Genomic DNA, 15,434 nt, shown 5'->3' with positions numbered 1-15,434 from the left:
CGGGGGTCCCAGCTAGCGCAAGCTCCTGCGGCTCCGGTTCCACCTCCGCGTTGGGCGTCCCTGCGCCCCCAAGTGGCAAGTTTTGGAACTGCACCCATAGGAGCACATTGTGCCTCTCCCACCCTCGCGCCGTCAAATGGATGCTGCAGCACCAACGGGACGCACCGTCCAGCACTTGTCTGCAAAATGGCTTTATTCCCCAAGGCTCCACTGTGGTCTGGTCTGGCTGGCTGTTAGGCTTCCGGGCGTACCTAGAAATGGCTGAGGCCACTGTGCCGAGAGCTGCGCAGCGAGCTGGCCTCCCAGGCGCTCCTGGTTAGGCCCAGCCTAGCGGGGCTGCCCTTAGCACAGGCCCTCGGGGGCAGGAGGCGAAGCAGTTGGCGCAGCACGGCCTGGCGTAGCAGGATGTACACCCAGGGGTCCAGGATCTGGTTCCACGAGGCTAGGCGCACGGCCAAAAACAGCGGCCGCTGCAGGGAGCTGGAGCTCCAGCCCCCGACGGCCAACAGCACCAACACCTGCCGGAGAAGCGGGTGTGAGCGGTGGGGTGGGTGTAAGGGAAGGGTACCGGCGAAGGGTATGGCTGGGATGGATGGGCGCATGGCTGGAGGGTAAGGGGGCAGGAGCATCACAGAGAGAGAAATGGGGGTCTTCCTGGAAAGGAGCTGTGGAAAGACGGCCTTAGAGGGTGCGGCAGAAACAAAGGCCTTCACTGGGTAGGGGCTTGGTCCAGAAAGGAGAGAAGTCCCAGGTGTTCCGAAAGGCAGGGGTCTGAGGGGGAGAAGAAAAACGGTGTGGGAGAGGTGAAGGGGCCAGGGAATGAAGTGTCGGGGCCTAGAGAGGTGAGGCTGGGGAGGAGGCTTATGTGCTTTGGGGTAAACTACAAAGGCCCCTGGGAGGAGTAAGATAAAGGGACCGGGAGGAGAGGTGGGACATCAGAGAGAGAGGGCAAAAGAAGGGAGTCCTCGAGGGGGCGGGACCCTGGCCACGCAAGGGAGAGAGGACCCAGGTATCCTACGATGGAAAGGTTGAGAGGCCAAGGCAGGAGCTGGAAGAAGCATGGGTGTCGGGGCGGGTGTGCCCCTCACCAGCAGCGGGCTCCAGCATATGCACGACACCACCATGATGCCCACTAGCTGGCCCACCATCTCCACATCATGGGCGCGGGCTCTTCGCGTTGAGCCACAGCCTGGAGCACCTCTGAAGGTGGCGGAAGCCGAAGCGACGGACGAGACGGACGAAGCGGAGGCTGAGCGGAGTCCGCGCTCCCCCCAGCGCCGGCGTCTGTCGGGACCGGAGGTCGGGGGGCGCCGTTGAGAGCGGCGGCGCCAGCGGGCGCGCAGCAGGGCCAGGCCGCTGAGAGTGTTGCACACGAGCGCTGCGAGAAGCGCAGCTAGGCCGAGGCCCGCGAAGAGGCCGGCGAGCAGGGCCTGGCGCCAGCCGCCTGCCGGGCCTAGGCCAATGAAGCACCACGTGCCAGGGTACTGCAGCTCATAGTGGCCCACGCGCGCCAGTGGCAGCAGCGCCACAGCCAAGGCCACGGCGGCTAGTGCGGCCAGAGCAAGGCGCGCGCGGGCTACCGAGACACGGGCAGCGTGCAGCAGGGGCCGCGTGACCCCTACGCAGCGCTCCACGGCCATGCCGCAGCCCAGCAGCAGCGGGCACAGGCCGAAGAAGACCATGCAGCCGCCCAGGAAGTGGCAGGCGCCTCCGGACGGCGAACGCCCCGCTGCATACAGGCGCAGCACCAGCGCCCCCGGGATCACGTGGCCGGCCAGGTCGGTGGCCAGCAGGCTGGCAACGAAGAGCAGAAAGGTGGCTGCCGAGCGGCGGCGCCGTAGGCGGCCCGAAGCCTGAGCCAGCAGCGCCAGTGCCAGCACGTTGGACAAGGCGCCCAGCGTCATGGAGAAGATGGGCAGCGCTGGTGACCCGCCTGAGAGGCCCGACGGCGGCCCAGCCGACGCGTTGGGGGCCCCAGGCGCCGCACACGTGGTCACCTCGTCCACCAGGCTCAGGTTGAGGGGCCCGCAAGGGCTCATGTCAGGTGCCAGGGGTGGGGCTGGGAAGGAGGGGAAGATGAAGCTGGCCGGGGACCTAGCAACCACAGTCTGTCTGAGACCAGCCGGTGGTCCCATCTCAGATCAGCAGGGCCCGTGTTAGCTCACAGCAACTCCAATGACCCTGGTTGCCCAGTTCCTGACTCCTTCTCCTCCTCCTCCTCTGCCTCTCACCATCCCAGCTCTTGACCCTGAACTCACTCTGTCCTCACTGCTTACTTTTCTGCCTACCGTGGCTCCCGTGGCTCCCGTGGCTCCAGCCTGTGCGTCTGTTGTAATCTCTGGGCCTCATGGACCCATGTCCCGTTTACACCACAGCAAATTCCTGGACGCGGGCCGCAGCTGATACTCACTGACCATTTCTGACCCCAGGCCCTCACCTGACCCCAATGCCCCATCTCTGACAGTCATGTCACCTGTTCTCAGTCCCATCCTTGATGCCCACAGAGCCCCACTTCTGCCACTGTGGGCCCATTCTTTCCCCATTATACTGTCTCTGTCCCTATGGTCCCATTTCTGTTCCCATGGCCATATCTTTATCCCCATGATTGCATTTCTGTCCCCACAGCCACACCCCTGTCCCCAACATTCCCATCTCTGAGCTCCATTGCCGTCTCACCCAGGCCCTACCCGACCACCGCTGCCTCACCCTGCGTTTCCAGAACTCTGCCCACAGTTCCAGAACTCCTGCCAGCTTGATACCCTGGTGGTGAGGGCAGGGCGCAAAACTGCCCGCTGGGTCAGATAGGGAGGATGGACTGACGGTAAGAGCAACAGGGACAGACAGATTGGGCTGAGAGTCAAGGAACACAGGAAAGAGGGAACCATGGCCCCATCCTTCAGCGCCCACCAGCCCCACCCGATATGCTCGAGCCCTAGCCTTACCGGGTGGTCCATGGGACACTGGGTCCCCATCGCCTGCTTCTTGGCTCCTGCTGTCCGAGGCACCCGCGCCTGCTGTGCCCAAGCTCTCCCGCAGGCCGCTCCCTCCCTCCCTTCCTCCAGGGGCGGCTCCTCGGCTCCCTGCCTCCTCCTGCTGCCTGCTCAGGCCTCCAGGGGCCGCTCCAATTAGCGCCAGCCCACAGGGGGCCTGGGGTGGCAGAGACCCCCTCTCTATGTTCCTGGCAATAGGTGGGGGCCACTCTTGGTCCCAGCTACCCCTATGAGGAAGGGGAGCTCCCAGGGAGTTGTCCTGAGCCCCTCGCCCTGGCGGGGCAGGAGCACCCCCTTCCCCCCTGGCGCGGGCCTCTTGCCTGCCTCATTAATAAGGCGGATAAAATCTAAACACTGGAAAATGTGAGCGTCACCCAGGGAAGGCTGGGGTGGCTGCAGGGGGTGTTGTTGGCCCTCTGGGGCTGTGACGTTAGGGGTCTAGCCCTTGTGGAGGGAGCAGCATCCCCTGACTCTGCTAGAGCCTTCATGGATGTTGGGTGGGCGGTGGTTGGCAGTGCCTTGGGTGGTGGACCAGCTTGGGTCAGGACCAGGCAAGCCAGGAGATCCGCCCACTATTTACACAGGGGCTTAAAGCCCAAGCCAGGGCAACAGAAGTCATACCCCTGGAGGGGGGAGCAGGAGGCCGCTGACCAGGGGACTCTCCTAGATCATGCTTTAGGATGTGGTGAGCATCACACATCCCACGCCACAAAGACAGCCACACACAGCAGCGGCCTCCCCTCTTGCCCTGAGTAGGGACACAGTCTCACGATCATATCCCCTAATACCCTGACACCAGCCACCATCACAACCTGTCCCCAGCCAGCCACATCTTGGGGTCAGCCACTGTCAAACCCCTGAACTCACTGAGACAGTCACAGCCCTAGCACCAGATGTGCCCAGTTACAGAGTCTAACATGGGCCACTTCTCTCAACACCCTGAAATACAGGCCCCTGAGATCCTTACTGCTGAGACAGTCCTCCAGCCATATCCAATCACCCGGAGACACCTTGCAACAATCCAACTTCCACAGGCAGACTCCACACACCCAAGACACAAGGAATGGCAACCCTAGACACCCCAAGATCTAGCTGATCATGCCCCTACCCTAGAAACAGGGACATCTAGACACACACACTCTCACAGTCATGCAGTCACACGGCCACATTCCAGGCACACTACCAGTCACACCCACAAACACCCTGGCACACAAAGATAGTTGTTGCACCCCATTCCCTCAACAGATAGCTACAGCCCTCAACATGGTCACAAACCATCAAAACTCTGATAACACACAGTCCTACTCTCAATATCAAGACACATACCGCACCCTTCAAACCGGAGCCATCTACTGGCACAGACACATGAAGCACCCACAGGTGCCCAGGGATGCAGAGTAACCCTGACATCGGCCACCCCAACCCTATCCCAAGAACACAGCCACAGGCTGCGCACCCACCCCCAACCCAGCAGTCCCCCACCTCCTCCACTCCCGAGGCCTACCTCTGACCCAGTGGAAATGGGGAGTGGGCTGGGCTCACACTTCTCCTCTCAGCTCACCCCCAAACATTCCTGCAGGGACCTCTGGCCTGGCTGGCTCCCTTCCTTTCAATCCTGGCTCTCCCCTCCAGGTCTGGCCAGGGTCCCGCCCCCCCCTTCCTTGATCCCCCTTCAATCCTCAAGGATGAAGTAGGTTGTCAAAACAAGCCGGCTGGGTTTATACGCAGTATACAGCATGGCCTGCCCTAAGTACCTATAGACCCCACATGTCCAATCAGCTGGGGGCCACATCATGACTGCTCTCTCAGCGTCAGGGATGGACTCTTCCCCATAGCACTTGCCCCAGCAGATCCAAGGATCTGTTTGCCTCCACCCCCATCTTTCTCCAAGCCAGGCTTTCAAACCTCCTGGCCCTGGTGCTTCCCATAACCCTGGGCTGTAGCCAGCAGCCTTGGGCCCCACTGTTCACATAGGGCCACAGGGCTGGAGGCCTTGCTCCAAAGGGAGCAGGACTTGAACCCTCAGTAGGCCCAAAGCTGCAGCCTTGCCTGGAAGCCTGGTGGCCGACGGCCAGGAGCCTCATCAGGCGGAACGGGTGGGAGGGGGCAGGCGGCCCAGGCCAGCTCCTAATTCAATTTGAAGCCAGAGGAGGATGGATTTCAGCTGTTACATTCTTTCCCAGCCCAGGCCCACCCTGCCCTCCCACCCCTCAGTCACCACACAGGTCCAACAGCAGATAGAGTCTTTATGTTCCAGACAGCAAATTCAGATACAAAAGCCCACCGCCATCATCCCTCCCGCCCAGTCTGTCCGAGGCTGGGCTGAAAGAAACACAGGCGTGGGTGGGGAGGTTGGGGGTTCACAGCAGACTTGTGTTTCAATGCAGAGGTAGGGGGCTCCTCTGGAGGGGGATAGTGGGAGGGTATTATTGCATTTGCTGAAGGGGAAGCCCCCTTTTTGAATTCCCTGCAACAGGAAACCAGGGAGGCCAGGACCCCCAAATAGAACCTGAGGCCCCAGGGAGACAGAGGGGCCAGTTTGGCAGCTGATGTGGAAAGTGTTAGGGTCGGGAGCTGGCTGTCCAATCTGGCTCATCCCTCCCCACGCCTGACCCGGCTGAGGTAGGTGGGGAATGGGGGTTGAGGTGGGGGGCAGCTGGGACCCCAGCCAGGCTGGGAACCAGGGAGCGGGTGGTACCAATTGGGCTGGGGTAGGGGCTCGGCCCCACCTCCGAGCTGCATTGTCCTGGAGCTGCTGGGCCAGGCCAAAGCCAGACACTGGAGTCTGGGCTGTGGTGTCCCCACCCCAGGAGCTCCCACCAGGCCGGGCCCAGGTCATCACAAGGTCCACCAGAAGGCCTAGTAACGGCCAACCTTGGCATCCCCAATGGCACCCCAAACGTCAAAAACAAACTCATCGGGGAAGGCGAAGTCACCAAGCCGCTCGTCTAGGGCCTCGGCCAGCTCATCCGGGTTCCTCTTGTCCTTCCCAAGTTCCACCATGGTGGCCGCTGGAGGGTGGGGCAGGGAGCAGAATGGAGGCACAGATGCACAGGTGCCCACAGGACCTAGAAGCCCCCTCCCCCAGAATCCCATTCCTACCCAGATGAAGTACCACCTACTCACCCAACTCCGTGTCCCTGATGCCCATGTAACTTTCCAGCAGGTCATCTACTTTCTCAATCGCCTTCTCCTCAAAGGCCGAGGGCTAGAGATGGGGGAGAGAAGGGACCGTGGCATTATAATAATGTGACTGTAACTGTAATTGTATTTACTAAGTGCCAGGTCTCTTTTTGCCACTTTATGTATATTAACCCACAGTTCGTCCTCACGATAACTCTGACAATGTCAGTATTATTATCCCCCCATTTTACAGACGAGGAAACTGAGGCCCATTTGCCCAAGGTCCCAGAGCTAGAGGGAGGCAGAGGTGGATTTGAATCCAGTGCCTGGAGCCCCTGAGCTATCAGCTGACGCTGCCACCTATGAATGTGCAGGGAAGGGGGGCTCAGGCCCAGCTGGAACACTCACCAGATCCTCCACTGTGGCAGGGCCCCGGGATCGGAGCCGGAGGGTCCCTCGGCCAGTGCCCAGCTGGGGGCCAGAGCCCAGGCGGCCACCCCCTGAACGCACACTGATCATGTCTGTGGGAGGCAGGGGAGGGGTGAGGGTGGGGAAAACCCAATTCCAGCATGTTCTGGGCAGGAACCCTGGCATGCTGGCTCTAGACCCCCCTCTACCTTCTCCAAGCTTCTGCAGGCTCCAGGGGCAGTTGGGGGCTAAGGTGACTCTAGGAGGGCAGGTCTTCTGACTCAGGCTTGGCATAGATGGGGAAGGGGCACCCAGGGGCTGGGAATTAAAAAGGCTGGAGGGGAGACTGGAGCCGCCACATCTGCTCCCAGGGCCTGAGGGACAGGAAGGGGGTGGGGCCTCCGTCTCTAGCTGCTTTCCCCAAGGCCAAGGGGGTATAAGCTGCTGGGCCAAGGACCAGCCCTATTTGCCTGGGGAAGTGTTTCAGAGTCCCCCACCCCCACCCCAACCCCAGGGGCCTCCAGCTCATTCCTGAGAGTTAGTGAAGCCAGACTGAAAAGTGGGGGGCCTGGCACAGGGCAGCCAAGCCTGGCTTCTTGAGGGTGGGGGGCTGGCCAGGGCTGGGGGCGCTTGGCTGGGCTAATGGCTCCTGGAAGCTGGGTGTGGGGGCAACTTCCTCCTTGCCCCCACCCTCCTCCCAGGCTGGGCGGAGAGCCAGCACCCCCTCCCCAAGGTAGGGCGGAGCTGCCCCTGTCTAATTTGGCGAGCTGTGCTTGGGCGCCACCTGCTGGTGGCCCCTGACATTGCAGCCTGGACCCAAGTAAACAGGGTGATTATGGTAGTTCAGGCGGCAGACCCTCACCAAAAGCCTTGCGGGGCTCTGTTAGCTTCAGCGTGAAGGTACGGCCTCGGGGCAGCTCCTTGAGCAGCCGGGCCACCTCGTAATGCCGGCAACCCAGCAGGCTCTGCCCGTTGATGGCCTCGATCATGTCGCCCACGCTGATGAGCTGGATATGGTCGATGACGCTGCCCTCCTTGATACGCTGCGGGGAGAGGAGCTGTCAGCCCCGTGGCTCCGCCCCTGGATCCTATAGCCCGCCCTAACCTCAAGCACCTTGATGAAGGCGTAGCCTGCCCCGTTGTCCGTGATGGTGAGCCCCAGAGCCTCCTCCGACTTGAACACCTCCACCTCCTTGCGCTGCCCTTTGACGTGGGCGAAGATGAAGTCCTCCAGCCCAATCTGGCCCCCCAGGAGCTTGTCCATGTCCACTTTATGGGTGTTGAGGGTGCAGAACATCACCTGCAGAGGTGGGACACACTCAACCCTCACCTTTCCTCCCTTGCCCTTTGCAGCCCCAACCTGAGGGGGAAGAGAGAAGGGAAAGGCCTGAAGGTCCCCACTCCCGTGCTTGATCACCTCCACGCCAAGGCAGGGCCCCCACTGGAATGTCAGCTCTGCTAGGACTGGGATTTGTCCTAGCAAATACTCCCTGCTGGTTGCAGGGCACAGAGCCTGGCTCACTGTGGTGCTCCATAAATGCTTGTGGAATGAATAAAGGGGCACTGACACCCACCAGGCATACTGATACCCCTGTAGCTACTTCTTGCTCAATCCTCCGGTTGTCCTCTTGGCCTCCCTTCATTTCCCAAAGTCCTTGGGGTTTGCCTCCCTATGCATCATGCAGAAGTGAATCTTGCACCTAACCTCCAGCCCCCAAAATCCACTGGGGTGCAAACAATACATGGTGGGAATGTAGCATCCAGTCCTGACCATCAGTTCCCATAATCCACTGGGGAACAGGCCTCCCAATGCCTGATGGAAACTCAGCACCCAGTCCGGGCCTCCAGTTCCCCATAATTCACTGGGGCACAGACCTCAGTATCTGCAGCTTCAGCACCTGAGCCCCCAGCTCAGGACCAGGAGGCACGCCTAGCCAGGTCTCTAGGCCACCATCGGGGCCCCACTGCTCCCTGGTGGGTACCTCAGCAACTGGCAGCCGGAATGCCTCAGCAATCTTGCTGTATAGCTCCTTGACGTTGGTAAAGCCCTCGATGCGGCCAGTGGGACTGCCATGGGCCAGCTGGGTGTGGAACACGAGACGGGGCCGCAGGGCTGGGGGAGGAGGGGGCAAGCCCACTTGGGGCCCTCCTGCTCCACCTCCACCCAGTGGCCCTGGCTCCCCCACGCCCAGCCCACCGCGGCCTGGCTCAGCTTCCTCATTCTCCACGAGAGGCGGCGCTTTTTTCCGCCGCCCCAGTCCCAGCGGCATGAGCAGCGGAAAGAGGGTGTGCGCCCAGGAGATCTGCAGGGCAGAAAAGTGGGCTCAGGGCCTGGGCACTGGCCCCAGGCTCCCTCTCCCCCACCATTAGCACGCTACAGGCCCCATGACATATTCAGAGAACAGACTGGCCTCGGTTCAAATCCCAGTTCCCACACTTTTACACTCGTACAGAATAGCAGCTCATATCTATTACAACTCTGTGCTAACTGCTCCATGGCCTTACTTAATCCTCATACCACATCGTGATGGAGGGATCATATTATGCTACGATTATGCCCATTTAACAGATGAGAAAATGGAGGATCAGAGTGGTTAAGTTTCTTTCTTTTTCTATAGGTTGCAGTCATTAGTGCTGTGAGCAAAATATTTCTGACTCTCCCTTCAAAGCACATAGGCAGATGGCATTTATTGACCTCCTTATCACTGGGCAGACATGTCACTAGTTCTGACCAATGAGTTGCAAGAGGAAGTAACACATGACATGTCTGGACTGCAGCATTTAATTACTGGAGCAAGAGCCTCCAGAGGTCTATTGCTCCCTGGCAGGGTGACCAGCCACATTTGATGTGGTGGTGGCTCCATCAGGACAGGCCCTGAGTGACTACAACGAATGGAACTTCTCACCTAGCTGCAATGGACATGGAGCAGAAAAGAAAATTAAACCTTTGTTGAGTTCGGCCACTAAAATTTTAGAGGTTGTTCCTGCAGCAAAACCTGTCCTGACTGATACCTTTTTTTCTTTCCTCTCCCCCACACTCTCTCTCTTTCACTCTCTCCCTCCCATCAAACAAATATTTTTGGAATGTTTAAATAGTCCATACATTTTTTTAGGTACTGCTTTCAATAAGACAAGCAAGGTCCCTGACTTGTGCCACGTGTGCAGTTATACAGGTTTTTCCCTGTGCAAAAGCATCAGACCCTTGTATGCTGATGCATGTGCCGGGAGGAAGGGCTGCTTTTTTCTAATTCACTCCTAGGTGCTCTATTGGCTAGCTGGGGTTCTGTCGGTCTGTCCAGAAGCACGCCATCCAGAGGAGAAGGTGTAAGTATCTAATATAACTTCTAATAGTCCCATGAAGACAACAGAACAAGAAAAGTTTTATTGAGGGCCTCGCCGAGCAGGTGCAGCTGAACCTGAGATGTGAATGACAGGAAGAAGCATCCACATGAGGATGTGAGGCAAGAATGTTGCGGGCAGAGGGAACAGCCAGTACAAAAGTCCCTGAGATGCTTGGCATGTTTGAAGAACAGCAAGGAGGCCCATGTGGTTGGAACAGAGTGAATAACGGGGTCAGCAGGAGGAGGTGAGAGCAGGGAGGTGACAAGCAAATGGAGCATGGCCTTGTGGGCTGTAGGGAGGACTTGAGCTTTTGTTCTGAGTAAGGTGGCAGCCATGGAAGGCTCTGAGTAGACTCGCAGACTCGGGCTCACAGATCAGCTGGAGACCAGTGTGGCTGAAGTGGAGTGAGCGATGGGAGAACATGAAGTGGGAAGGTAAAAGAGGTGACATTGGTCAACTGTGCAGGGCCTTATAGACGGGGAAAGAATTCGGATTTCATTTTTCAGTAACATGTCCAAAGTCAGAGAGACTGGCTGCACCCTCAGGTCTGACTCCCAAGCCCAAGTTCATAACCAAAAAGCTCAATCCCCTAAGCAACTCCATTTTCCCGGACTTCAGATGCTTGATTTGCAAATGGGGACATTCTATCCACCTGGCCAGGTTGCGGTGAGGATCAAATTATGCCATATTACATTTTTCTGTGTCAAGGGGACTTCCTGCTCCCTCCATTCGGATTGCCTCTTCCAGGGGTAATTCTGGATTCAGTAGTCCAGTGGGCTGCACCCATCGTCATGCATCTGTTCATTTGTTCATTCATTCATTCCTCTATTCCTCCAAGACCTCCTCTAGTATCACTTGGTCCAGCCCCAGCATCACTCACCTAGACTAATGCAGTTGCCTCCTCCCAGTCTTCTGGCTTCCGCCCTCGTCCCCCACGTTCTCTCGTCAACACAGCAGCCAGAGTGATCCTGTAAAACAGAAGCCATGTCACATCTATCCTCTGTTCCAACCCCTCCAAGGGCTCGTAACTCACTCGCAGTAAAAGCCAAGGTGCTCCCCTCGGCTCACAGGCCCCTACAGATTTGCCCCCGTCATCTCCCTGTCCTCATCTCCTGCCACTCTCCCCTTCATTCACTCCCTCCAGTCACACAGGCCTGCCCTCATCCCTGTTTCTCCAACATACTAGGCACAGTCCAGCCTCAGGGTCTTTGCACTGGCTATGCTCCCTGGTATCCACACAACTCACTCTTTCACCTCTTTCAGGTGGAAAATATATTTCATTCATTCATCCTGTTCATTGTTTTCCGAAAGTTCAGGGAATTTTGTCTGTCTTATTTGTACCTATATTCTCAGTGCAGAGAATGGTGCTCAATAAATACTTGTTGAATGATGGATGGATGAAGGAAGGAGCCTAATATTGACCATCCCACCAGTTCCTGTAGTTTCTGCCCTTAAGAGGGTCTTGTCTCTCCAGCAAAAGCACAAGCCCCACCTCTGTGGTCCCTTATCCCTGTTGGGCACAGGGCTGGTACTTCATCCAGCCACGGAGACAGGGACTGTATCTCTCTCACCTTTCACTGTGGTTTTAGTTTTCATTCCCGAGAATCAATGATGCTGAAAACCTTTTAATACATTTACTAACCATTTGGATTTGCCCTTTTGTGACTTGCCTGTTTAAGTCTTCTTCGCCCATTTAAAAAAATTGCACGTCCTATCTTTTTTCTTATTGATTTGTGGGAACTCTTTATATATTCTGGACACTAATACTATATATTCTGAGTACTAGTCTTTTATTGGTTATGGCTATCGATAGTACCCATCACTGGATCTAGCACACAGTAGGCACTCACTGACTATTAGACAAAAAATAAATTCTAAATGAATAAATGAGTACTGCCTCCTCCGGTTATCTCATTACGCTCAATGATACTAAAAAAAAAAAAAAAAAAAAAATCCTCATTATCACCTCCCTTGGGTCCCCTCCCTCATCATACATTGGGAGGCAGAATGCTGAGAACATGAGTCTGGAATCTGGCTTCACCGCTTAATAGCTGTGTGGCCTTGAGCAAGTGTCTTAAGCTCTTCGAGTTCTAAGGAAATCATACATATGCATGGAACAGTTCCTGGCACACGATATGAGGATTCCATAAATGTCGGTGATTATTACTATTTCCATCTATAAACACAGAAGATACTAACTTCCTCTTTTTACGCAGGGCCCCCACATCCCGATCACCAATTCCCAACCTCCTTATTTCCTCTGCCCACACTTGCTGCCCTGGTTCAGGCTGGCTGCCTAGTCCTCACCTGGGGGGGACAGGAATAACGATGGTGAGGAAAGTGGGTAATTAATGAATTTGCCTTCCAGGCCAGAAAAGGCAAAATGGCTTGGGTTCAAAACCCACCCCTGCCACTTACCAGCTGAGTGGCTGTAGGCAAGTCACTTCATTTGACGAAGCCTCAGTTTCCTCATCTGAAAAATAGGTAGAATTCCTGTCTGTCAGAGAGTGCTTATGGGGATTCAAAGAGATTATGCATGCAACCTGCTCAGCATTTTATTTCCTTAGCAATTTAAGGAAACTGTTTGTATTATTAGTCATTATATTGCCTCCCTCCCTGCCCTGCCCAGGAACATCCCAGTCCTCTTTGCCTGCCAGGGCCTACTCCATGTTACTTCCTCTAGGAAGCCTCCCTGGCTTGCCTTAGCCTGTTGGAACTGCCCCTGTGGTCCAGACGGCTCAGGCCCATGAACTTAATTACATGTTGCCCTGGCACAACTCTTGTCTTCCAGTCTCAGGCTGTTATTAACTTCGTGTCCTATTTTAAAACGTAAACCAGATCGCATCATTCCCCTGCCTCAAATCTTACAAGTTTCCCACCTGACGGGGTAAAAGCTCCAAACTCCTTAATGTGACCCCCGACTCCTGCAGAATTGCTGCTTCAGCTGCATCTCCTGCCCCAGCTACCCTATTCCAAGCTTGGTCCAGCCTCAGAGCCTTTGCCCTGGCTGTGCCCTCTGCCTGATCTTTGCAGGCAGGGCTGGCTGCTTCTTGTCATTTAGGCTTCGGCTCCAAAGTCACTTCCTCTGAGAGCCCACCTTGCCCAGAGTTTCTATCATGTCACCCCCTCATATATTATTCATAGCACTTACCACCATCTGGAGGTATCTTTTTAATTTACTTGTTAGCTTGTTTGTTGCTTGTTTCCCCCACTAGAATGGCAGCTCCCCCCTCAAAATCCTTAGTTTTGACTTGTTCACTATTAAATCTTGTGCCAGTGCCTGGCACAAAGTAGGTGCTCAAAATATATTTGTAGAATGAATGAACATATCTTATATCCTCATTCTGACTGTTCTCTGAATCCCCCAATCCTCAGAACATGCCTGCCGTGGAGTTGCTAACTGCCACCCTCTCCCCACATTCCCAGGCTCTCCTCACCTGTGGGGACCGGAGAAAAAGAGTTTTGGCCTGGGCACCAAGCAGGTTAGTTGGAGTTCCAGCCTCCCTACCCTCTCTTCCTTGGGAAGGGCCTGAAACTTCCTTGGGAAGGGCAACTCCACAGCCACACAGAATGGCAGTGGCGGGGAAGCAGGAAGAGGGGCAGAGGGTTCCTGGGAGCTCACACAATCTCTCAGGGAGGGGGGGCACCACACCCAGGCTCCCCTTTCCAACAGGGGAATGCTTTGGAGAGAAGGGCGGGCGGCCTCTGATTCAGTCTTGAAAAACCGGCTCCTGGGTGTTTCCGGAGAGAACGCCTACTCCCCAGCCTGGGCCCAGGCTTCCTAGGGGGGCCTGGCAGGCACAGGACCCCAGCATCCAGGCTCCCTGCCTATGTCCCCTGAAGACATCACTCTCTTCTCAGGACCCAGGTACACCAGCCTTGCCTTCCAGCTCAAGGGAGAAGGAATACGGGCGCAGTTTATTGCTTGAGCTGCTGGTGTCTGGTGACCTCTGGCGGGGGAAAGAGCACGGGGAGAGAAGCAAAGACCAGCAGGTGTGGCCCACATGGTATGTATGGTGTGTGTGTGGAGGGGTGGGGAGGGAGAGGGTAGCACAAAGTGCAGTAGGCTGAGGAGCTGTGCAGGAACATCTGAGCCATGGAGCCACTGGACATGTAGTCTAGTGGTTGAGACTCCAGTTCTTCACTCTGAGGAATGGGACTGAGTCCCAGATCTGCCACTTATTAGCTGGTGTGACCTTGGGCAAGTCACTCTACCTCTCTGGGTCTGCTGCTTCACTCTTAAAAGAAGTAACAGCTCCTATGAGGTGTTTAAATTCAACGATCCTCATAGTAATTACCTGACACAAAAGTGTTCAATCAATGTTAGTGAGGACGATTTTTTTCATTGTTATTATCGGGACCTCGGTCCTTCCCAAGCCTCCCTAAACCCTGGAAGACTGAGGTGAGGCCAGCTCCGGGGAGGTGCCCCAGATAGGGCTCAGAAATACAGACCCCGCGTCTGTGCCCGCCAGAGTGGGGGCTGTCCAAAGGGGTGCAGGAGTCAGGGGTGCGGCTGGAGACCCCATCCTGGCGGTGGAGGCGTTGGCCCCCTACCCCCAGCAGGAAGGGAGGCGCCCAGCTGGGAGGAGGCCTCCGACATACCCTCGCCCAGCCTAGACCTCCAGCCGCGTCTCGCCCGCGCGTGAAACTCACCTGCGCCGCCGCCGCCGCCCTGCGCGCGCCCAGCTCGGCCCTCCGCAAACTCTGGTCCGGGCCTCTCCCGCAGCCGGGGCCGGGGGGCGGGGTCGGCGCCCGCTCCCAGCCAATCAGGAACGGCCTCCTGCAGCTCGCGGCCAATCCTTGCCTCTCATCCCCGTTCCGGGTGGAGCAGACGGAAACATTCCAGAGGGATCCCTCCGCCTCTCCCGACTCTTCCCGACACCCCGCGGCGCAGCGCAGTGGACCTTCCCGCTCCGCCTAAGCCGCGGCGGGCTGTACCATCGCAGGGCTGCGGGTAGGGGGGAAGCTGCGGCTGGGCCTCGGCCAATCGCGGGGAAGAAAGGAGACCAGCGACCAATGGGAAGCTGCAGACTCTGAACCACGTGCTATTGGTTGAGAGTCGGTACCCGGGATACAGGGTGGTGGGGGACGAGGGGCTGACCGTGGGAGTCAGGTGACAAGGCTGAGTTTCGGGGAGAGGATGCAAACTCCCAACGTCAGGAAAAGCAGACCCTTTAGGAGACTTGAGAAGGGGCCGAGGGCAGCCCCACAATCCAGTCCTCCGCCCCGCCTGTCCCTGCCGAAGCCTGGCAATTCTCAGAGCGGATAAAAAGATGCATTCATTCCAGGCTGGCGGGAGGGGGACTGAGATGAATAGGGAGGGTCCCGAGTGTCCCTGCTTCCTGGGGTGTACAATGGACAAGGGCATTCATTCATTCATTCATTCACTCATCAAATATTTAATGTGCCCCTGCTCGGTGCCAGTCTCTGACTTATCTCTACAGACACACCGGCTAGTAAACTGAATGTGTTCCTGGTAGAGGGAACAGTGCCTGCAAAGGTCTGGAGGCCAGACGGAGATATACAGCACATTTTAGGATAATGCAATATCGTAGGCGCTAGCCAAGCAGT

The 15,434-nt window shown here is 56.9% G+C and overlaps 2 protein-coding genes across 3 annotated transcripts; both read right to left on the bottom strand.

The window, feature by feature from the left end:
• Positions 1–247: 247 nt before the first annotated feature.
• On the bottom strand, positions 248–3,062 carry PTGER1 (prostaglandin E receptor 1). 2 transcript variants are annotated; one of them, XM_033135361.1, is made up of 3 exons: positions 2,943–3,062; positions 1,089–2,059; positions 248–518 (listed from the first exon to the last, which is right to left on the bottom strand). In XM_033135361.1, exons 2-3 carry the CDS (start codon positions 2,037–2,039, stop codon positions 252–254), a joined length of 1,218 nt encoding a protein of 405 aa, XP_032991252.1. In that variant the 5' UTR covers positions 2,040–2,059; positions 2,943–3,062; the 3' UTR covers positions 248–251. The 2 variants fall into 2 exon arrangements, with proteins under 2 accessions (XP_032991252.1, XP_032991251.1); XM_033135360.1 differs by lacking the exon at positions 2,943–3,062 and having other exon boundaries at positions 1,089–2,417.
• A 2,153-nt stretch (positions 3,063–5,215) lies between these two features.
• Positions 5,216–14,715, bottom strand: GIPC1 (GIPC PDZ domain containing family member 1). Its single transcript, XM_033134513.1, has 9 exons — positions 14,517–14,715; positions 12,282–12,336; positions 10,744–10,831; positions 8,504–8,824; positions 7,636–7,821; positions 7,384–7,564; positions 6,522–6,634; positions 6,117–6,198; positions 5,216–6,001 (listed from the first exon to the last, which is right to left on the bottom strand). Exons 4-9 carry the CDS (start codon positions 8,789–8,791, stop codon positions 5,850–5,852), a joined length of 1,002 nt encoding a protein of 333 aa, XP_032990404.1. The 5' UTR covers positions 8,792–8,824; positions 10,744–10,831; positions 12,282–12,336; positions 14,517–14,715; the 3' UTR covers positions 5,216–5,849.
• Between the last annotated feature and the right edge of the window lie 719 nt (positions 14,716–15,434).

This window comes from Rhinolophus ferrumequinum, chromosome 18 (assembly GCF_004115265.2).
Source record: "Rhinolophus ferrumequinum isolate MPI-CBG mRhiFer1 chromosome 18, mRhiFer1_v1.p, whole genome shotgun sequence".
Taxonomy (NCBI): Eukaryota; Metazoa; Chordata; class Mammalia; order Chiroptera; family Rhinolophidae; genus Rhinolophus; species Rhinolophus ferrumequinum.
Note: the sequence above shows the minus strand (reverse complement) of the source record. Positions and strands in the feature narration are given on the sequence as shown.